Here is a 24,420-nt window from a genome sequence, read left to right as displayed (position 1 = left end):
ATTCTTTTCTAATTAATGTAATGAAGCTGAAATTTGAACTATAGCTATATACATTTTGCTATACTGACATGTGAATTTGATTTTAGAATGATACCAAAACAAACAGAATATTAGACCTTAGATTTATTTTGGATTATTTAATTTTTTCTCTTATCAACAAGGATCTAGTGCACCATTAGGTAAATGACCATTGCCTTGAGCACTAGGATAATAATTCTGTTCAGCTAATTCCTTACTTTCATATAAATGTGAATTTTTTTATTAATTAATTAATTTATTTTTTGTCATTCGTGGGGCTTGAAATCTTGGCCTGGGCTCTATCTCTCAGCTCTTCAGCTCAAGGAAGAGCACTCTACGGCTTCAACCATAGAGCTACTTCCAGTTTTCTGAGTGGTTTATTTGAGATAAGAGTCTCATGGGCTTTCTTGCCCAGGCTGTCTTTGAACCATGATCCTCAGATCTCAGCCTCCTGAGTAGCTAGGATCATAGGCGTGAGCCACTGACGCCGGGCTAAATGTGAATTCTAAAGCAAGGGGAATTGTGTGTGGACACAAAAGGGATACGTGCCTACGATGTCCTGAGTCTGAACACTATGTCTTGTGATACTGTTGCCAGTGCTCCCATGCCTTTCTCTTCCTGTTTCTATGCAATGGAACTCTGACTGGATCAGTGACTTGGGTTTCCTTTGGGAAAGACATGAGTAGTAGATGACTATTATTCTTGATCAATATGTCTAACTGTAACCAAAACAGATACATGCAGGAAGGAACTGAGGTGGGCCTTTGGTTCAGTACATGTTCTTTGGGCTCTTTGGATGTGTCCAGTATGGAGAGTAAAAGTTAATGGGCAAGTTGAATTAAATTACAGCCAAACTCAAACTGAGTCAGCTTGAAAATGGAGGCAAATGTTTCTCCCCATAAGTCTACCCAGAAGTTGGAGGTGTGGCTGTACGGACCAACAGTTGAACATTATCAAAATCAGTTTGCTTATTTTAAAATACATATGGTCGTAAGAGCCTTCCCAGTAGTTGTACATATCAGTGATGATGTTCACTCATATTCATCATTATGTACTGTTATGCTTATTATTACTATAATATTATTAACAACTACAACAGCTAGAACATAAAAACTACTTAAATAAGTATAAAGATTCCTTGCCAGAGGTTTATAATTGAGTAGCTTTCTCTCTACTCAGTGACACAGCAAGTGATAGGGCTTTACAAATGATTTGAAAGAAACTATAAAAGCTCCATGCTGTGTTATTGTTACGATTCCAGGCTTTGTGGGAATTAAAACTACTTATTAGATGGGACATCTTAGACAAATTATTTAATTTTGTGTTCCTCATCCATGAGATGGGAATAATAACACAGAGTTCTTGTGAAGATTAAATAAAATTGGACCAATGTGGAAGACATAAGTATTCAAATATCCTTTGTTAAACTATAAATGTATTGGATTCTTATAACTACCTTGTAGAAGAAGAATCATAGTTATCTTCATTTCATGAATACTAGGACTAAAGTTTATGATTTTGCTATGATATGGGAAAAGTAAATCAAAAACCTTCTCCCCATAATTCCTTCTTTCTCTTCCTTTATATGTATATATATATATATATATATATATATATATATATATATATATATATAAAATAGATTTGGATGTGATATTTCCTGCTTAGTAGTAGTCTGATTCCTTTTTCATTTTCTCACCACTCTATCCTACCTCCCTGCACTTGTAAGAAAGTACTCTCTTACATATATTACTCCCACTGAAATAAAATCAAATTGTGCTTCTATTTGCTATCATGACCAAATTTCTAAAGTCTTTACTTAAATCTTCATCTTTGAGAAATTGTTAAGGTCAAGGAAATGAAAGCCAGTGTTTACATATGTGTTTATTGGACTTTTCTTTATCATCTTTCAGGTCTTGTAGAAATTTGCCTGATGCACCCCCTCGATGTAGTGAAAACCAGGTAAGGTTCTGCATGAACAAGTTTTATTGACTTTGGCAGATATCCAAATTAAGATCTGTCAGATCTTATGCTAGAACATGTCCCAGGATGGTAGCTTCTCCCTACAATAGCATTTATACTTGCTTTTTAAAGAAAGTACTATTTGACAGATAAAATGTGAGTAGTGAAAAGCATTTCTGAGTAGAGGTCATCTGAAGGTATTCAATATTTTACTACTTTCACATGACAACCATAAGGTATGATTTGTGGCTATACTAGCAAATGGGATAAATTTATCAAAATGATATAAAAACTAAACTTTATCCAGTGAGTTATGATAGAAGATTTTCATTTGGCACTGCATATTATACATTGCTTTTTAATAGCATTTTGGTGTCAAGTTTCAAATTTTTAAGTATGTTTCTTCAAGATGTTTAAAGAATTTATTCCTGTAACTCTTTGCCAATGTAAAGTGATGTATTTCCAGAAAAATGCATTTGCTTTTAAAGGGAGATACAAGTCAGGGCACTATATTATTAAATGTATGTACCAAGAGCAAAAACAAAAGTAACAACTTGTGAGGTTTAATATGATCTAGAGAATGTTTTTAGAAGTTTGCCTATGATTGGATTACTGGACTCCTTATTTTTTTTCAACTTAGAATTTCTTAGAATATAGTGAAATTTTTCGTTTATCTGCACTAAATAAAACAAAAAAGCCTCGGCTGGAGTATAATAGACAGTGCTATGAAGCTCTGGTAATTGAACAGATCATTACTGCTCCTGTTAGGAAACACTTGATGAGTCAGACCGTCCATATGGTGGATATTTTCTTTAGTCTGCTAAAGAATGTGACTACATTTTCCTCCTAATGACTACATACACAGATGAGTAGCAGAAGAAAACAAAGATGAAAAGTAAAAGGCATCCATTAAAGTATGTGGATTAATCATATAGAAGAAATATTTTGATGGAAATTAAAAGTTGGCACCTGTATTTGATGTTGGTATAATTTGGGGAGTGAAAGGGAAAAAACAAATTGTTTAAATAGGGATACAGGTTGACCCACTGCAACAATGAAATGTACAAAACGCTATGTTAGTTGTGGAGATAGGAGGGAAGGGATGGTAGGGGAAAAACAAAGAAAGAGGCAACAATGCTAGATAAGAAATGTACTCATTACCTTGCTTATGTGATTGTGACCCCTCTGCACAGTATTTTCACAATAAAAAACTTACTAACAAAAATAAAAGTTGGCAACTAAGATATGTTTACAACCACATGCTTCAGCTGTTACTAAACATATTGAGTTTGAAGCCAGTCCAGTATGACCAAGTGAGAATATATACTTGAGACTGTCCTTCATTTGTTTGCAAAAAAATCCTCTAAGCCAATAGGAAACGTAAGAGGAGATCATTTTTAAATAGGAAAAAATTCATATCAAGAAACACTATTGTCTATTAACAGAGAGAGAGAAACAAAAGTATTTTTTGAAGAAAGTTTAGGAATAAATTTTTTGAATCAATTATCTTTATTCAGTAAAGGGAAAGATTTGGCACAAATAGAATCCAAGAAAAAAAGTACTTGAATCCAAGAATTCAACACAATTATTTTTTTAAATTTATTTTTTATTGTGAAAATACTGTACAGAGGGGTTACAATTACGTGGGCAAGATAATGAGCACATTTCTTATCAAGCATTGTAGCCTCCTCCTTTGTTTCCCCTTCCCATCCCTTCCCAGCCTCCCTCCACCCCTCCACCCAATCCTCCCCCCCCCAAAGTTGTAAAGTTCGTTTTCGACGTGTACTTCTCATTGTTACAATGGGTCTACCTGTCTACCTGTATCCTTATTTAAACGACTTGTTTTTCCTCTTCCCCTTCACAAATTATACCGACATCAAATACAGTGAAAGGAGGGGTTATACTGTGGGGTAGGGACATACAAAGCAACTAAGAAATAATCTTATAAATCAGCGCAATTATTTTTCTATACTCTAACACATGAAATATTGTGGGAAAGGTGCTATATCCTTATTCATATTAATTCTTTATACCATCCTTCAAGTAATAATTTACACATCCTTAAAAAAAAAACCCTAAGGTTTGACCTGGTATTCCCATATCCTGCTTTGACAATGCCTACAACAACTTAGACTCTAATACCTTTAGAATACCATGTCATTATTGACCTGCTAAAACCAGGGTTTTTATTTATGTATTATCTCTTATAGTTCCTTTTATTTTAATCAAAACAGTAATAGATACATGGCATAAAATTCTTATGGGTACACAGTGGCTGTTATCTTTAATCCTAGCTACTCTGGAAGCTGAGATCTGAGGATAGCAGTTCGAAGCCAGACTAAGTAGGAAAGGCCATGAGAATCTTCTCTCTAGTTAACTACCAGAAAGCTAGAAGTGGAACTGTGGCTAGAGTGGTAGAGAAATAGCCTTAAGTAAAAAGCTCAGGGTAGCATCTACACCTTGAGTTTAGGTCCCAAGCCTGGCACAAAAATAAATAAATGAATTATTCACTAAACAGTTTCAATCAAGATAGTCCAGCTTATGCATCAACAAGCCTCAGTGAATCACAGGATTTTCCTCATCTCCCACTTCATGTCGAATATGAGTACTGGTTAATTCATTCAGAGTGCTATAGAACAGCAGAAATTTATTTCTCAAAATTACAGAAGCAATATATCCAAGATCTAGGCATCTGAAAATGTGTTGTCTTGTGATGATCAGTTTCCTGGTTTACTTACTCACCCTATACTCATGTAGCTGAGGGGCACCACACAGAATCTTTTTTTTTTTAATTTAAATTTTTATTTTTTGTGAACACTCTGTACAGAGGGGTTACAATTACATGGGCAGGTTAATGCATACATTTCTTAGCAAGCATTGCAGCCTCCTCCTTTGTTTACCCTTCACATCCCTTCCCAGCCTCCCTCCCCACCCCCCCCACCCAATCCTCCCCGATTCCCCCCCTGCCACCACCCCCCTTCCGCACCAACATTGTAAAGCTCGTTTTTGACATGACAACTTGTACTTCCCATTGTTGCAACAGGTCCACCTGTATCCTTAAACAACTTGTTTTTCCCCATCTCCTTTACAAGTTATATTGACATCAAATATAGTGAAAGCAGGGGTTATACTGGCCACACAGAATCTTAATATGTATCTCTTTTATTCAGGGCACTAATGAGGTTTCCACTCTCAGAACCTTGTCAATTCCCCCAAATTCCATCTCTAACACCATCCCTTTGGAGATTAGGATTTCTACATCTAGATTTTAATAAAGGACACATACAGAATACAACTATGAAAGACTGCTTACTGAAGTCATGCAGGTTGACGACAGAAGATCCACTTTTATCCATGATTTCACCATTCTTAGGGCAAGAAATACATAGCTGGACGGTCTCATACTGACAAGTACAGCTCTGATCAAAAGTGTCATTTTTTCTGGGGAAATGTGGCTTAGTAGTACAGTGCTCACCTAGCATGCAGGAAGTCCCAAGTTCGATTCCTCAGTTCCACATAAACAGAAAAATCCACAAGTGGAGCCATAGTTCAAGTGGTAGAGTGCTATCCTTAAGCAAAAGAAACTCAGAGAAGCACCTGGGCCCAGAGTTCAAGCCCCAGGATAGCCTCTTCACCCAAAAAAAAAGCGTCTTTTTTCTCCTTGGTCTGTGGTTCAGAATGACCACAACAGGTCAACAAGAAAAGAGACCTGTGATCCTCCTCATTGGCCAGAAGGAAGGGACCTGGGTATTTATGTTCTACAAGCATGTCCATCTTAGAGTTGATAAGCATAAGCATCATCCCTCTCACCCATCAGCTCCATTCCAGATGTAAAGACTTTTGACTTATGTCCATTAGTTCTTTTTAGACCGCACATGCATTATTTCTAAATATTATCCTGATACTGGTTGCATGGGGTTGACTAGTGCTCCACACTCTAATTTATATCCTTCTTGGAACCTCAAGCCTAATTTAGAATTAAAGTCTCTGAAGATGTAATTAGTTAAGGAAACAGTTATTTAAAAAAACAAAGTACAGCCTAAACAGTTATTTAAAAAAGTAAGGTACAGCCTACATGTATTCTTACAAGAAGAAAACAGACTCCAAAAAACAAATATAGATAGAGGAAAGATAGCCACATTATACTGAAAACAGAGATTGGAATTATTCATCTGCAATGCAATATACACCAAGGATTTCTAAAAACCACCAGAAGCTAGGAGCGAGGAATGGAACAGATCAAAATACTAATAATGACACATTTTCTTAATTTGATGATTTTAAGTATTATTCATGATTTTATAATTGGGGCTTATACCTACTTCCCTTCTCTTCATCTGTCCCATTATTGTCAATTAATCAACTGATTTATTATTTTAACTGTGAAAACATTGTTCACTGCTGAATCAACTTGTTCTCAATGGTTGATTTTCCTTGTTAATTTTTGTCTTGTATTTACATTCTTTATTCTTCTGTGAGATGAATGCTAATTTCTATTTCTTCCCAAATACTTCTATAGCTTTTTTTCTATAGAAAATCAGAACTGATATTTCACTACTCTTTTCCACATTGTCACACCATGGCCAACATGTTGAAGGTAAACTTCTTAGGGTGATCATGTCAATTTTAGGGGATCTTCTGTCTCAGTAAGACAATCTTTTGCTCAGGGTTCTATGTTGTATCACCCTCTTTCCAGCTTGGGACCAGAAGTCCTGCTATCTGCCATGACTGGGAACTACACAGGTTCAGTCTGCAGGCAGTAAGCCTGAAGTGTTCAATAGAAAGTTGGCCAAGAACATACTGATCCTAGAAGAAATCCTCTTCTTTTCAGTCACCTTCCAAAATACCTAGTGTTTCCAAGACCCAACACTTCCCAAGCTCTTTACTCATGTCTTCATCCTCAGGTATTTCACAGTATAGCTTCCCGTATCCATTTTCTTCACTCATGTTCATCTTACAAAAAGGTGCTGATATTGCACATCTATGTTTAGTTCCTCCCTCGTCCTTTTTGTACGTGTTTATAACTACTATTCTTTTGCCAGCTGTATTAGCCAGGGCCCAACAAGAGAATACACCCACTCAGAGTATATGAAACAATGGGAGTTTAATGTAAGGGATTATGTGCACAGATGAGAGACCTGCTGAGAAGTCAGTGAAGCAACCCAGAAAATAGCAATAGCATTACTACTCCTGATTGGCCTGACAAAAGGAGGAGGTAGAATTGCCATCCTGTTCTCTGCTGGAAGTTGAAATTTGGTGATTCTGTCCTATGTGGATGGCATCCTAGAGGAGACTCAATCGCTGCTGGACTTTCTGCCTGCAGCAAAGAGAAATGGGAAGAAATCCTCTTCCAGTGTCTCTCTTCTGTCCACCTTCTTTTCCACACACCAGTGCTTCTACTGGCTGAACCCACGGAAGCCTAAGAGAACCAGTCTTACAGAGGTCAGCCCCTCTATGTTAGGAGCAGAGCAGGACAAGAGAAGAATGAGAAATGGATCTGAAGACAGAATGAGAACCGATACACTGTCATGTCAGTAGACTTTAATGAAAGGGCTGAAACAAACATTCACTTCCAAAAAGCATTTTGAATAGAAATCCCTATCATGTTTTAAGTGATTCAAAATTATAATAATTGATAATTAAAGGATGTTTCATGTAGTTGATAATTAATGGAGAGATTTCAGGAATTTTGAAGTTATAGAGAAAACAAATTATTCTATTTAATGTTGGCAGAGGGGCAAACCTAATATGGGTATATGCTACTTATGAATAGTCAATAATATTTCTTGCATATTCTTTCCTTCCCTCTCTCCATATTTCCTTTTCTGATAAAGTTTTCATTTTTGGTATTTTCTCCCACTCAACACCAGATGCCCCAGCAGTCTACAGCCAGATGGTCCTTGGTATATGTGTATAGTGGTGAATAGTTTAGCTGAAGAGTAAGACTTCTTGGATGCGAGTTCTAACTCCTTGGCTCATTATTTGTCTGACCTCTTTTTTTTCTTTTTCTTTTTGTGTATATTGTGGGGCTTGAACTCTGGGCATGGGCACTGTCCCTGAGCTCTTCCACTCAAGGCAATCATTGTACCAATTGAGCAACAATGCCACTTCCGGTTTTCTGGTGGTTAATTTGAGATAAGAGTCTCACCGACTTTCCTTGCCCAGGCTGGCTTTGAACTGCAATCCTTAGATGTCAGCCTCCTGACTAGCTAGGATTACAGGTGTGAGCCACAAGCACCCGGCTTTGTGTGACCTCTTTAATGACCTCTTTAAGTCCCTTAACTTGCTTGAGCTCAGTTTTTTATCCCTAAATTGAGTAAGAGTGGAATAGACACTATTGTGAGAGAAAGATCATGCACACACAAATACACATGCACACAATCACACACACATAAAAGTATGATGTTTCCTGCTGAGTCCACAAATAAGAGTTTTTGAGGTAGCTAGGGTAACACTAGTGAGTATACCAAGTGTGAAGGAAAGAGCAATACAGAATTTAGCAGTTTCAAGTTTCTAAGCTGGAAAACTTGTTATATAGGCACTGCATTTAAATCCTTCCTCAGAAGGTGTTTGCAAGCAGAGTGTTCTTTTGATTCAGAGGACAGGACAGGATTGGTGTATATGTCATTGTTGGTGTCATTCACATATCATTTTAAGGTTAGTAGAGGTATCTCCTATGGCTAGTAGAGTGCCTGGCTTAAATGCGTTCCTAGTACATGGTAGTGAACAAACAAGTATTTGTTACTAAGCAGAATGATAAACCTCTTAATCCTATGACCAAACTGGAATATCTAGAAAGTGAGGACTATGGAGGCATATTGTCTTTACTGAACAATGCATGATCTCATGACATAGGTAAGAAATAGATTATATGCATATATGGAAATATTAATGAAATCCCTTAAAAGGCTATCATTTACCTGGAGAGGGAGAGAGGATAGAAATTGAAGATTTCATAAAAGAGGTAGGAAGCAAGAATCTGTTGAAATACATGTTCATTAAAGCATTGTTTATCATAGCTAAGATATGGAATCAACCCAGATGAATGTGGTAAGTATACACAATGGAATTCTACGCTTCCATCAGAAGGAATGACATCACCATATTCCTAAGGAAATGGATGGACTTGGAAAAAATTATATTAAGCAAAGTAAGCCAGACCCAAAGAAACATGGGTTGCATGGTTTCCCTCATTTGTACTTAGAATGTGTCTATAAAGCTATAAGTAAAACCAATGGATAGTAAAAGACAAAAAATTATACTTGGACATGATTAATTAAACAGGACTGTAAGCATTTACACAGAGATGATGATAAGTGTTCAATAGCTATGTGCATATGATCATATAAAATGATGCTAATCGAAATGAACTCCAAGAAATGGAAACAAGAAGTTTTTTATTGTACTGCTTGCAATTCTTTTTTTCTTCTTCTGTTTTTATCTCTTTTGTCACTGTTTTTGATTTCTGTACCCTTGGTCTTGTATATAAGTTTACCTGATTTGGGGAAGGGGAAGCATGGAAACGGTGTTGGGAAAAAGTGGTACTCACTAGACACTACGTTGGAAATGAACTATACAGCTTATGGGGCAGGGAAGTTGGGAGGGAAAAATTGGGAAAAAATGAGCGAGGAGTGACACTGTTCAAAAAGAAATGTACTCATTACTTAGGTAACTGTAACCCCTCTGTTCATCTCCTTTACGATAAAAATTAAAAGGAATCTGTTCAAATACAAAAAACGAGGTCATCACTTGATTGAATGGTGAGAAAGAATGTTTCCAGCTTGTTGTAGATGCTCTGAGACCAAAATGAGGTGAGAAGTATTTTCTTGAGCATGCCTAGCTAAGAAGTAAAAAGAACAAACTAGGGACTGGGAAGGTGGCTCAGTGGTAGAGTGCTTGCCTGAGGCCCTGGGTTCGATTCCCCAGCACCACATAAGCAAAAAGAAAAAAGCCGGAAGTGGTGCTGTGGCTCAAGTGGTAGAGCGCTAGCCTTGAGCTGAAGAGCTGAGGGACAGCGCCCAGGCCCAGAGTTCAGGCCCCACGGCTGGACCCCCCCAAAAAAAAAAACACAACAAAAAGAACAAACTATAAGAGGGATAAGGATGCTGATGGAGCACACACAGCAAACCCCAAGATGGACTCTACCTGGAACATCATTGACTCATAGAAACATAATGCAAGCCACCTTCATAATTTTGTTTTCTAAGAGCCACCTTTCAAGAAACAAAAAAATGATAAGATAAATATTAAAAATACATCTTACCTAACTTCAGATGTCTAAAACATTGTAGTAATAACATGTTAATCAACTTAAAATTATTAATGAGATATTTCCCATTCACTCTCTTCCACAGTAAGTCTTTGAAATCTGGTGCCCATCTTATTGTTAAATCACCTCACAATATTGACTAGTCAGCCACATTTCAAATGTTCCATTACCATGTGGTTAGTGGCTCCTGCATTCCACAGCCCAGGCAGTTTTTAAGAGGAAGGACAGATGTCCAGTGGTTCATTTGTAATACTCTCTTGGAGGGAATTGAAAGTTACAAATAAGCAGGGTCCAAAATGGGGTTGGGATTTTATAATACATGCCTTTGTAGGTTTGAACCTATGTGGATAAAATACCTTTCAAAAGCCACAGGGATTTATAGAAGTCATAATCTGAGGAGGCGGTAACTTAAATCTGTTTCATGTTTTTATTCCCAGGAAGAGAAATGCCTCAGGAGATTGTGCCTCAGGAAGAGTTACTAAGGTGTTCATTCTGTTTCACCCTGTCATTCTTGGTCTTGTCTATTTTTTTTTTCATTTTTCAATTGGGCATAAATCAGGTGCAAACTAAATAAGTTACCAACATTACGAGGATTAAGCTTTTAAAAGCATTGGATGTCATGATACCACTTCATGGCATATGTCTGAAGGAATATAAATTGGGATACAGTAGAGATATTTGCATAGTATGTTCATTGCATTGTTATGTTTACTCACTTTAGGTAAGATATGGGATCAACAAAGGTTCTCATCAAAAGATGAATGGATAAGAATTTGTGCATATACATAGTACATTTATTCTCCATAAAAATGAAATTATATCCTTTGCAGGAAATGGATGGAAGGTGAGATTGTCATGTTAAGTGAAATAGCCATATTTAGAAGACAAATACTGCATTATTTCTTATATCTAGACTCTAGACCTAAAACAGTATATGTACATATACTTGTACTATATCTATACTTATACATATTAATTATAACATGACAGGATGAGGGAGGAGTAGAAGGAAAGAATTTGATAGAAGATTGAACAATATTAAAGTATATTATGTCTATGTATGATGATGGTATAATAAAACCCACTAGAAAGTGAGGGGGAGAGAACAGTAACTGATAATCTGATCGAAATACAGCATATGCATATGTGAAACACTACAGTGAAATTCTTTGGAATATCAGTGTACACTAATTTTTATTTTTATTTTTTTTATTTTTTTTTTGGGGGGTCCAATCGTGGGGCCTGAACTCTGGGCCTGGGCGCTGTCCCTCAGCTCTTCAGCTCAAGGCTAGCGCTCTACCACTTGAGCCACAGCACCACTTCCGGCTTTTTTCCTTTTGCTTATGTGGTGCTGAGGAATCGAACCCAGGGCCTCAGGCTTGCAAGGCAAGCGCTTCTACCACTGAGCCAACTTCCCAGCCCAGTGTACACTAATTTTTAAAAGCAACTGGTTGTCAAAGAACTGCAATGTTCTAGTAGGTGCTGGGCCAGGTGAGAAGGAAAGAGGCAATTTCATACCTCTTTGTGGATAGATGATTATGGACCATGGACAGGCTAGTACATACCTTGGCTTTCATCCTTCCTTTCATCAGGACTTACTTTGCATATTTAACTTCTCATATTTCTCTCAAAATTGTAAAGACTCACATAGGTTGAAATCTTGGCATCCATGTGTTGTTATGATTGTACTTTATGGTGCTTTTATTTAGGCAGTTGAGATTGATTTACACACTCCATAGGTAGCTCACAAATCCCAAAGCTACTGAATCAGAAATTTCGATATTTCTGTTCAACACCCTTTAGGTGATTCTTATGTAATGGCTCCAGACTTGATCAATGAATACCCTATAGGCACTTATGTAAAAAGTCATGTAGAGAATTGCTTTCAAAAGAAAACTGTTCATCGTTTCATTATCCTGTGATTCTTGTTTCATTTTTATAAACTCCTTGGTTAACAAGAAATGAAACTGGAAGACCAAAAAACATTTCTTGCAGAACTCATTTTGTGCCTTGTGAGACTGATACAGGAATCTATGACCTAGAGCCAGAAACAACACATTGTGTCCTGCTGAGTGGGGTCACAAGGGCGAAAACGAGCACCAGGGGATGGGAGAGGAGCTAGCACTGGTTACTCTAGAGGGAAGGCAAATGGGTAAAAATGATTTAGAGACAGAAGCCCATCTGAAACTTTATTAAAAAGAGAAATCTGAGGATGGACCATGGTGAGAAGCTGCTTTGTGGGGAGTCCAGCAGAGAGTGAGGAGCCAAGACCTGGGAAGTATCCACATCCCCCTTTACCAAGGAGGAGGGGCAAACAGCAGTGAACTTTAAAATGGAAGCTTAATTTAGAGGCTGGAAAAGGGGGCCTGGAACAGCTTTTGGAGCCAACAGAACAGTAGGGTGGAAACAAGAATGTTTTTCTCCAATAAATTTCTTTTTTCTTTCTTTGTTTCTTTCGTAATCTCTTAATATATTCCTTAATTTTTTTCTTCCCTTCCTTTTTCCTCTCTCTTTTTTAAATCCTTTTAAAATGAGGAAAGAACCAGCAGAACAGATTTTAAAACATAACAGCGTCCAAAAGGGTATTTCCATGTGTTAATAATTTTGCCAGTATTATAAAACATTAAGATCACATTTACCATTAGACCATGGTTACTGTTGATATCTACTACCAATAGAAATTTAGGGTGAGCCCATTGTCATGCTTCTAACCATCAATAGAATATGTCTAAAGTGAAGCAAGCAGAGAGTAGACCCATGTTTGTATAAATTATGCTATTACTAGGTCTTTGTCATATAAGGAAAAAATCTTTGCTTTAAAAGACAATTTCAGTTCTCTATACCTAAAATAACAAGATTATGATGCAGTAAATCAACTATAATTCACTTATTAATCTGGAAATGTTTCTAAATCGATTAATTACTTGTAAATGAAATTGTGTTTAAAATAACTCCCCAGGGGAACATGTTATATTTGAGTCCCATTGTATAATTTTTGTAACATGTTTATTACTCTCTGTATAATTTGTGTTCTGTCTAAATCTTAAAGTACGAATGGTCTATTTATAGTACGGTAGCTATTATGCCTGAACTAATTAAATGGCCCCATAACCAGTGCAGCTAATAACAAAAGCTGTGTTCAGCTAATAACAAAAGCTGTGTTCTGTTTTGATATTGCATCTGTTTTCTGCTCAACTGCAAAGTCTTCTCCTTCTAAGATGATCCTGGGCAGAGAACAAGAAGGAAGGGAGACAATGCAATCTTCATGCCTGTCAGTAGGGTTCTGCACACATCCTTTTTTTAAGCTGAAAGGTAAATAATTCCTAAATGGCTTTCTTATCTTTGCCATGGGAAAGTGAGCTACTTCTAAAAAGAGCACCAGCCATTTCCTTTGCTCCTCCCTCCAGTCTCCTTCCAGAGTGTTGCTCCAACTGCTCTTAAATTTTCACAATTAATATACTTATTCAACAAATGCCTTTCACATAATGAGGTTTTTTGCTTAAGTCATGACTTAAATTCCAATTTGGAGTTATTATCATTTAGTACAAATTAGTATCACACACACACAAAAAGAACTGAATAGGCATTACCTGAATTAAGAACAAACAGGTTGCTAGGTGCTGGTGGCTGACACCTAAAATCCTAACTACTCAGGAGGCTGTGTATCTTAAGGATCTCTTCTTGAAGCCAACCCAGGCAGAAAAGGGCGCAAGATTCCATCTCCAAAATAACCTCTAAACAAAAAGCTGGATGATGGGGTGGGAAGGTGGCTCAGTGGTAGAGCGCTTGCCTTGAATGCATGAGGCCCTGGGTTCGATCCCTCAGCACCACATAAGCAGAAAAAAAAGCTGGAAGTGGCACTGTGGCTCAAGTAGTAGAGTGCTAACCTTGGGCTGAGGAGCTCAGGGACAGCACCCAGACCCAGAGTTCAGGCCCACAACCGGACCTCCCCCCCCCTCAAAAAAAAAAGCTGGATGGAGATCTAGTTCAAGTTGTAGAGTACCAGCTAAGCAAGCACAGTTTCTAAGTTCAAACCTCAGTACCAGAAAAAAAAATGGGTTATGTTTTCAAATATAACCCATTCATTGTTATGCAGTATATTGTTATAGCTGATCAGCTACATGAAAAGTCAGTGTACTTGGTGGGGGATACTTTAGAACTTTTATCTTGTATAGTCTCAGTTTCTATTCAAGGACTATCTGAGATAAGCTCTAACTTTAAAGAAGGAAAACAAAATTTAAGCAAATTGCTTGTTCCTTGGCTATATGGCTACAAAGAGCAGGTGCCCTTCTCAGAAGAATTAGGAATATCTCTTAAAGCCATGGGAGGAGGAAGACAGGAGAGAGTGAAGGAGAAGGAAAGTGATCGAAGTAAGTTATACTCAGGTATAAAAATAGAGTAATGGAACTGGTTAAAAATCATCTTTAAAATGGAGCAGGAGCAATAGGAAAGAGCAATTAAAGTGGTCAATTTTAGCTAAGAATATATTAGGCATGCATGGAATTATTATAGAGAAACTCCGTATAATTGATATATGCTTTAAAAAAAAGTCATGGGCTATGAAGAAAACTCTTGGGATGTGTACTTAGACTTCCTGTGGTGTAAGAAATCCTTGAGGAAAAGTTCAGCTTTTGTCTAAATGTGACCCTTACAAGCTGCTTCTAAGGTATGCATTCAGTGGGAATGAAGCCTAATGAGGTCTAGAATTGGGATTCTAGCACAACTGAAAAATGTAGTTATGATTTTCTAAAATTGTTTTCTATGATATATAATTAGTAAGTATCCATGTAGAATATAAGGACATTCTACCAGATTGCTTTCCTTTTTGTGAAGCAAGAATAAAAATTATAAATTGCTTTCAACAAACACAAATTTGAGGCTAAAAGTAGAATATTTGTAATTGTGAACCATGACCAACAATTTATAAAAGTGTTTAACATTCTTAGAAAATCAATTAATCCTTAAAATACCACTGCTGAAATGGCTAAGTAGCCTTTTTGCCTTTTCTCTGTAGCCAGGGCACACTGAGATTTAGTTTTGACATAATGAAGAACTTTGCAAGATGACAAAGCTGGATACAACTTGTATACTCTAGGCCAAGTTCCTGTAGGATAAAAAATTTCCCATTTGAGGCTTATTGAATATTTCCTCTACGGAAAGTTTTATATCTAATAGTCACACTGTTCCCTATTATATGGGGGTACGGGGGCACCTTTTAAAATTAACTTGAATACCATCAAAGTTTGGTAATCAAAATTTATTTGGAATATGAATTTCTCTTTTTATGAAAAAATATAACCTATTTTGTAAAATTCTCATTGTTAGATCTAACTCAATACTGCTAAATATTTTAGAAGTTAAGTGATCTCTCGTTTTGTGTCCTTTTTTACATGATGAAAAATTTAAACGTCCTCATCGATTTTTTAAAAAATACTATCCTGAAGTTTGAATTGATTAGAATGCCGAGCCATTTTTGTTCAGGATGGATAGGTTGGAAGACGTGTTCCCTAGTGTCAGGCTGTCAGGGTCCAGGGGGAGTGAAATTTACATGCATCAACTCAGAGAGGTCAAAATGAATCCATTCAGGGTTGACCTAGGACTCTTGCTGTGTGAGTCAAGTGAACTACTCTGGGACTTGATTCCTCACCTGGAAATTGAGAGTTCCCTAAAATGACCTTGGAGGATTCTTCCAGTCAGATGTGCTGTTTCCCAAGCTATGCTTTCATTGTTTAAACATAAAGTGACTTTAGCACATATCCAGCAGTGGGATTTCTCTATTCGTTACTCTCTAGTTCTCTCCTGTCTCAGGACCTTAGCATCACGCTCTCCTGGAATGACTGGCTCCTTCTTAGATTTCATCCCTCAGCCAGCTGTCATCTCCTCAGAGAGATTTCTCTGGCTGCTTCTTCTCAGGTGGCTTTTGTCTGTCTGTCGTTCTCCTTACCTTATTTATCATTTTTGTAGTTTTGCCATCTCATCAAGTTTATGCGTTTGTGCACAGAGTAACATTTTTGTGCACCTCCACTAGAGTTTGGGCATTCTAAGGGTAAAGGGCCTTTTTCTTCACTTACATATGTGTATGGGGTCAGCAAGAGTATTGGACTCAATAAGTACTTAGTACATGTTCCATAAGTACTGAATGAATGAGCACAAGACTATAGTTGAAAAATAGCTAGAACATGTATATTGTGAAATGATATATTTAAAAATTGAAACACAAAAATAATTCTAGTTTTTCTCTAATCATAGGTCAGGCTTCATGTTTGGTAAAATTACAGATTATGTGTGTATTTTTTGGCTATTTTGTTTTGGCTATTTCTGGGAATTTGATTTACTACTAAAAGAGGCACTCACTTTAGACAAAATAGAAAAAAGAGAGAAGGAGTGGGGGAGGAAGGAAATGAAGGAAGGGAGGGAAAGAGGGAGGAAGGGAGAAAGAGAAGAAAAGAGAAAAGAAATGACCCTGAAATTTGTCCTCAGGTTGAAGAATTGGGAAAGAGCCATTGTTTTATATTTTGATTTCCCAGAATGTGAGGAAAGTGTCCCTATCCAGATGCTTGCCAAGTTCTGAGAGAACATGTAAGAGCGTTTCTTGGGTAGCACAGGGAGATAGTCCAGGGCTTGTATGCGGGTGTTCCAGGTTTCAAACTGTAGCAGGGGAATGGGCGAAAGGAGGGAAGCATTCCCAAATCAAACATAACTCTCAGGAAATGAGCCAGAACACCTGTGAGAGGTCATGGGTCAGAAAATACAAACTCAGGGTTCAGAATTTTTATCTCATCACACAAAAGAAAATGGTCATAGATGGCAGACCGAAGAAAATCTGGAATCCTAAAGAGGAGTTAGGAATTAAAGATTCTGTCATTCTAAAACTCCTTTCTCCCATGACTCTCTGATGTTTCAAAACTATTTTCAGAATTGACTTGGAAACTTTCTGGTGGTCTCTCGCTGAAGCATCAGGGTGAGAATTATTTATCTCTTTCTCTTAACTCCCAGAGGTTCACTTTTACAAACCTCTGAGCTGGATTCTTTGGCCAATACTTACAAGGCTGTTCGGATGGGGGTGGGGAGGTATAGCACCCAGAACTGTAGAGACACTGCAGCCCTGAATCAATGAGAAATTCACTTCTAGGAAGAGAAAAGAGGTTTTGCAAACGTTGCTTCATAGGACCTCCTAGGGTACTGGAGGGTGTTTTTCCATCTCATTTCCCAGCCCTCAGCTCTCTGAGTTCAGCTTGATTTTTGCCAGGTGTCAAATTATAACCCTCCCTGTCAACCACAAATGACTAATGATTAGCCTAATGACTATACAACAAAGTTTGAAACTCACATTGACATTTTAACTTGCTGGCTATGTTGTGTTTTCATAAATTGTGAAAAAAATCCCTCCCCCCCAAAGCCAATAAAAACAAAATGTTAGATTTTTATTTGCAATGTTCGCTTGCAGTTACTGACCCTGGAGTTACTGAAGGAGAAACAAAATGGAGCTGTGGCTGACCCATCTTCAGGCTTGTTCTGGCCAGCCTGGCAAATGATGCTAGTGGCCCTCTCCTGGGGAGAGTTAAGTGATGTCAGCACCACTGGGCAGAGCAATATTTGACCCTTAAACTGCTTTACATATAAGCAGCTGTTTTCTTCTTTCCACCATTTCCAGGGAAGCAGGGGGGCTAATGTCTCTGATAGTCCTTTTCAGCCACCTAAAGAAAACCGAAAACGTTAACTGAGTGATTTTACTGTCATTCATTGTTTCATAGAAATTTTCAGAAAGCCTCTACATTGCTTGTCTTCTCTTTGCATTTTTGGAAAAGTAGCAGGGTCTGAGCAAGTTTCCTCCATATTTACGCCGCCTTAGCCCTCAATATATGCCTAGCCCTCAATGTGCGCCTTGAGAGCTCATAAAAACAAATCTGCCTTTCAGCTGGGCAGTCGGTAATGGGACTTGGAGCCTCTCTCTGCAAGGTCACCTGTTTAAATAGAGACTCCTGCCGTGCTGCCTGAAAGGTGTTTCCATCCCAGGGATGCTGGGCTTGCTCCCTGCCTGTCTTTTAAGGAAGCAGCTTCCAGCATTGGCCCGTCCTCCAGCAAGTCTTCCTGTTGGCCAAGCTGTGTTGCAGTTGATGATGAGAAGTGCTGGAAACCCAAACTAGGCAGACCCAGACATGCGCTGTAGCATGGTTGAGACGTTACAAAGAATTTCCTTTCAAATAAAAACAGAACTATATTCTGTTGGGCTACTAGACTGCGTTATATAGTCATTAAATGGTGATAAATATGAAAAGACTCCCCTGAAAATGTGAGAGATATAAAAAATCACAGTGTAAAAAAGATGCCAATAGTTGTTCATAGGAGTTACATGTCCGTTTGCATCCATAGCAAGCATCCTAGAGAAACACAGCAGACAGACTTTCCAAATTACTTGGCCAGAAAGCGAGCCAAATACCCATGGCAATGGTGGCACTTTTGGGTTCTTTCCAAATGACTCCACATTTTCTGCATAGGATACACTTCCAATCTCCATAGCTGCCTCCTTCATGCCCTTGCACTCCTTAAGCACGCCCAATTTCTACATCCTACAAGTGCTAGCAGAATTCACCAATGAATCACTAACCACCTCTTTCCAAGATGGCTTCCTTAGCATATGCCAGTTTAAGGAGGGAACAGAGATAAATTAAGAACTTCTGGGTGTCCTGATTTTACTATTTCAGCCCCGACTACTGGATCTAAGCAGAGTTTACCACTACCATTCACTGGGCCCCAGACTCCTTACAAGCTCTGTCTGAGCAGCAAGAACTTAAGGCTGAGATCCAAATCAGGACTGGCCTAACTGTTGCTTCAGAATCAAAGAATGAAGTTGAGGTAGAAACAATATACAGAAAGACAAACTCAAGAGAGAGCAAACAAAGCTGGCAGTTCCTGGTTAGGGTCATAAAGCTCTTACTTCCTTTACAGACCCGACAATAAACAGAGTCACCTACCAATCAGTAAACATTCCTTACCACACTAGTGAGGATTTGTGTTCAAAGACACCAGATTGGGTGCTGACTTGTTCAACCTGCCTTTCCCTTCCCCCACCTTAATGGTGATCCTAAAGAAGTCTCCTTTAAACAGTCAGGGTTTCTCAGTCTCTGCTCTACTGATGCTTTGGATTGGAAGATTCTTTGTGTTGGGGATCTGTTTGAGGTGTTATAGAGTGTTTAACCAGTATACTTAGGCTCACTAGATGCCTTTTTCCCAACGTTACAACTCAAAATGTCTCAGCTTTGCCAAATACACATCACTCTATGTATTTAACCATTCTTCTTCTTCTTTTTTTAAACCTGTTGAGACCTACTGGGTTAAAGAGAGGAATTTATTGTCTCATGTAGAAGAGGAATAAATGTTGATATGTCACAAATTCCAGAATAGTATATCTCAGGAGCTTACAGTGCTGTATCTGAGAAGTTGTTCCACAGATAAAGAGGCCTATAATCCTCAGAGTATATGTCAGATCACCTAGAGCACTGCTTAAAACCTAAATTACTGATCGCCAGCTCAGAAACACTCAGTCAACCTGGGTGAATTTCAATCATTTCCAGTTCTAACAAGATCATGCTAATAGTGGTGGCCCTGAATACCACTGCACTGGACCTATCTAGATTGGTATTTAACTCAGCAATGGTAACTTAGCTATAGATGAAGCAGCAATATTGTTTTTTTAAATTTTTTAAATTTTTTTAGTTACAATTACACGAGTAAGGTAATGAGTACATTTCCTATCGAACATTATTACCTCCTCCTTTGTTTTTCCCCTACCATCCCTTCCCTCCGCACCGCCCCAACTCCTCCCTCCCCCCACAAGTTGTAAAGCTCATTTTCAACAAAGTGTCTTGTACATCTCATTGTTACAATGGGTCAACCTGTATACTTCTTTAAGCATTTTGTTATTTCCCTTCCCCTCCCCAAATTAGAAAAATGTATATACATGATTCAGGGCACGGGAATCAAATGCAGTGAAAACAGGGGTTATACCATGGAGGGAGAACATACCAAAAAAACAAAAATATCACATAGTACATTATAAATATGTTAAAAACAAATAGCAAGAAAAAAACCACGTGTGTCCCTATCTTGGGGTTCATTTCACTTAACATCATCTTATATGATCATAGCTTTTGACCTTTCTGCTTGTCCTAGACATATAATAGTTATTGCAGATAAGGGAAACCATAGGATCTATGTTTCTTTGGGCCTGGCTTACTTAATACAATTTTAGGAATATTATTTTAAGCCTCTTTTCTCTTACCTTTAATTTTTAATTTTTTTTCTCTTGATTACTCACCATCCGGTATCATTTTCTCAGAGTATACCTGTCAGTGCCTTTCCATTCAATTTATTCTCCTTGGGAATCTTCAAGGAGAGTAGGTGTATTTGGCTGATTGCTTCTCAAGACATTTCTTGCTTTGGAATTGATCCATTCCTAAGAGACAGGCAGTTCTTACAGAGTATCCTGCTTCTAGGTGCTTGTTAAACATCTTTTGATTTCACAAAACAAGCTATAAGCAATAGCATACCAAAGGACTGGTTTGCCCAGCAGGGAAGAGCATATTGTATCACTGATATTGTTTAGAATTACCAGGGCATGATAATACAAAAAGAATAACAATGTTGATTATTTTGCAAAAAAATCTGTACAAATGTTGCACTCCATTCTTGCCTGCACCCTCGGCACACTATTTTCATATTGGCCTTTGCAAGTTCTAAAAGGCAGCAACACACATCCTATGCCCCTAGAACAACATAGAAAACACCAAGTACTCCCTGATTTCCAGCGTTCTGTATTTTTCTGTATTCTGTAATTCTTCCCACAAGCCCAAAGAAGAAGCATGATTATTATCTCCATACTATAGGTGAGGAACCTGACACTTAAAGAGCTTAAAAAGTAAGAAAGACTCAGAATTCAAGCACTCTTTATATTTGCTGTTATTACTCTTTCTCAACTAGCTTTATTTTGGGGAAATTTTCCTCATCCTTCAAGTCCCAACTCAACTATAACTACATTTGTGAATCCTCTTCTGTATCTTCTTGAGTCATCCCTTCCTTTGAAACTAGGTAAAGCTCAATATGTACATGTGTCTATAATAAATATAATATTCATGTTTCACATCATAATCTTAGAATTTTGTTTTTTAACTTTTATACACATCTTTAATAAAGGGTTTTAAGTTCAACATACTGGTTTATGAGTATTATGCATCTTGACCAACTTCACCCCTTCCACTGTTTTCTTCCATAATATTCAGTTTTATGGTCTCCTTTATTAAAAAATATGAGGTCACATTTATAGTTGAATTCCTAAGATCTAGTCCTGTGCCTGGTAACAAGTAGGCATTAAGTGCTAAATGAATAAGTTAATGAAGAGATGATACACCTCAACTTTATTGCCTTACATATATGCAGGGAACATCAATCTACTAGCCATCAAACTTGAAATTAACACTTAAACTTATACTTCTGGTTGCAGTAGTTTAAAAGATTTTCACCCTACCTACTTTTGAATGGAATTGGGGGGGAAATCACAGACTATAAGGGCTATACTCTCTAATCCAAGTGGAACAACACCACTAGATGCATAATGTAGCAGTGTTTGTTGGAGGGTCTCAGAGGACACCTAAGACCTCCGAATAAATAGGGTGTTGGCTGATGAAAGTCCCAAGGGTCAGACCATTAAAAAGCTGTGGCATTTGTCACTGGTCCAACAGAACCAAGAATAGCCAAGTTGGAACAACCGCAGCAATTCGATCCTATTTTTTTGTTTAACTAACTATTTAGTTGTGTGAGAGCATGTTTGCCTGTCCAAGTGGGCAGAGGGAGTACTTTTCAGTCAAGAGATACCAGTCAGGCCACACAGAGTAGACCTAAAGAGCAGGAGTCCTGAGAAGTAAGAGAATCAATCCAGTACTGGGCTGCTAGGCATCTTGGGAAGCAAATACAAAGCAGTATGTCTTCAAAATACCATGTGTCAGAGGCTAAGAGTTTGTGAAAGTTGATAACTAAAGGTAGTGTAATGCTATGCTGTACAATGTCCAGACAGTGTGCTGTAAAACGCTTTATTTACATACAAACTTCATTCAGGCAGCTTCTCAGAGTTGTAGAGTTGTTTTGGGGAGGCATTAACAGAAGCAGAGCCCTGCTAAAACATTTATCTAGAGTATGTGATTTAGACAGTACAGGCTTCAAATTAACAAATATTTGTATTCTAGTGCGTTCTCGTTCTAGTTTGTATGCTAATTCCTTAGTTCTATTCTATTTTATTTTGGTTACTAAGACAGTCTTATAGTACATTGAAAATACTCATGATTTTCACAATAAGAATGTCACAATTTATTACCAGGGTGATATTCTAGCAGATTTATGATTTTCCTATTTCAATGTATGGAAGTAATTTGATCATATTTTATGTTTATGATATTCATTATATTCAAATATAGTGTATTTGGTTTCCATGTAAAATTTTAGGAGAGCTTCCTGTATGCTTTTTTTATGATATATTTAAATCTGTATATGGTTAGCTGTGTGTTTGTCTTGGAAATCTTAGAGTAATGATTTTCTCATCCAAAATTTTATGTGTTCTGCCTAACATAAGATGGTAAATTTCAAAGAGTACTAGTGCCATATTCTACACACAAAAGAAGATAACACTCCATAATTTTATGTGAGATTATTTCAATTTTTCGAACTTTATTAAGTTAGTGAAAATTACATCACTTCATGTATGTGAATGAATTTTTCTTGGGTCCAGTTACATAATGCTGTAATTATACTTTCAGCTACAATAGCCAAATAATGCATAAGGAATTATCCTGACACTTTAATATGCTGTCACTTTAAGATACAACATGAAGTGTGAATAGTGTGCAGGACACATTAAGCAGGTGTGTCTAATTGTTAGTTATTGAAGGTGTTTTGTGGTTTGCTAAATAGTAATGGTATCATTAAGAAAATATGTACAATCTAAAAAGAATGCTGAATGGATACAGTGAACTAACTCAGTTCATGTTTGAAGGTGGTGAGCAAAAGATTAGACTTCGATGTTATTTTCTGAAAATATAAATAATTTTATATTTGGCCTATGCCTTTTTTTTGTTAGGTCTTTCCTGCTGTATTGAGTGAAGGAAAGAATACACAGCATTCTCATTTGGGTCAGTGGTGCATATTTTTCAGTACTTTTGGCTTTGAGTTAAAGTCTGGAACTGCAAAAATAATCATAAGGTTGGTAGGAAGGGAAACAGAGTTATTTCTACTATTTAAAAATTATGCTACAGTGTTTTCATTAACTCATCCAAATGATTAATATCCTTCCAGAGTTCCTTATTCATTATTTAAAAATTAGAGAAAGCTGAGTGCTGGTAGCTCATGCCTATAATTCTAGCTACTCAGTAGCTGAGATCTGAATGGCTCAAAGACATACAAGGAAGAAAGGTCAGTGAGGCTCTTCTTTTCTTCATGCATTTTTTTATTATTATTATGAAGGTTCTATACCAGAGGGTTTACAGTTATGTAAGTCAGATAAAGAGTACATTTCTTTTTGAACAGTGACACCCCTTCTCTCTCCCAGTTTTTTTCTCTGCCCCAAATCCATTTTATTTTTTTAAGTACTTTTTTATTGTAAAAAATAGTATACAGAGAGGTTGCAGTTACATGAGTAAGGTAATGGGTACACTCAATATCAAGCATTGTTACCTCCTCCTTTGTTTTTCCCCTACCATCCCTTCACTCCCCACCTCCCTCACTCCTCCTTCCCCGCCACAAGTTGTAAAGTTCGTTTTCAACACAGTGTCTTGTACATCTCATTGTTACAATGGATCAATCTGTATCTGTCTTTCAACATTTTGTTTTTTCCCTTCCCCTCCCCAAATTAGAAAAATGTATATACAAGATGCAGGGCACCAGAATCAAATACAGAGAAGACAGGGGTTGTACCATGGGGGAAGAACATACGAAAGAAACAAAAAAAAACACATAGTATATCATAAGTATGTTAAAAACAATAGCAAGAAAAAAAAAACCATTTATGTCCCTGTCTTGGGGTTCATTTCACTTAACATCATCTGCTTGTCCTGGACATATACTATTTATTCCATCCCTATTCGCAAATTGTATAGTTCATTTTCCACATAGCAATATCACTGCTA

General features: G+C 37.4%; 1 protein-coding gene across 3 annotated transcripts in view; it reads left to right on the top strand.

Moving 5' to 3' along the window:
- Slc25a21 (solute carrier family 25 member 21) overlaps positions 1–24,420 on the top strand; it is a 549,817-nt gene that overhangs the window by 324,620 nt on the left and 200,777 nt on the right. For all 3 annotated transcript variants that reach the window (XM_070026825.1, XM_070026841.1, XM_070026833.1), the window contains one exon: positions 1,932–1,980. In XM_070026825.1, the coding sequence (XP_069882926.1) occupies positions 1,932–1,980 (49 nt within the window). The remainder of the gene's footprint in view (positions 1–1,931; positions 1,981–24,420) is intronic.

This window comes from Dipodomys merriami, unplaced genomic scaffold, assembly GCF_024711535.1.
Source record: "Dipodomys merriami isolate MVZ:Mamm:240054 unplaced genomic scaffold, mDipMer1.0.p SCAF_1, whole genome shotgun sequence".
NCBI classification, from domain to species: Eukaryota; Metazoa; Chordata; class Mammalia; order Rodentia; family Heteromyidae; genus Dipodomys; species Dipodomys merriami.
The sequence above is the reverse complement of the archived record's forward strand: the minus strand, read 5'-3'. Positions and strand labels throughout refer to the sequence as shown.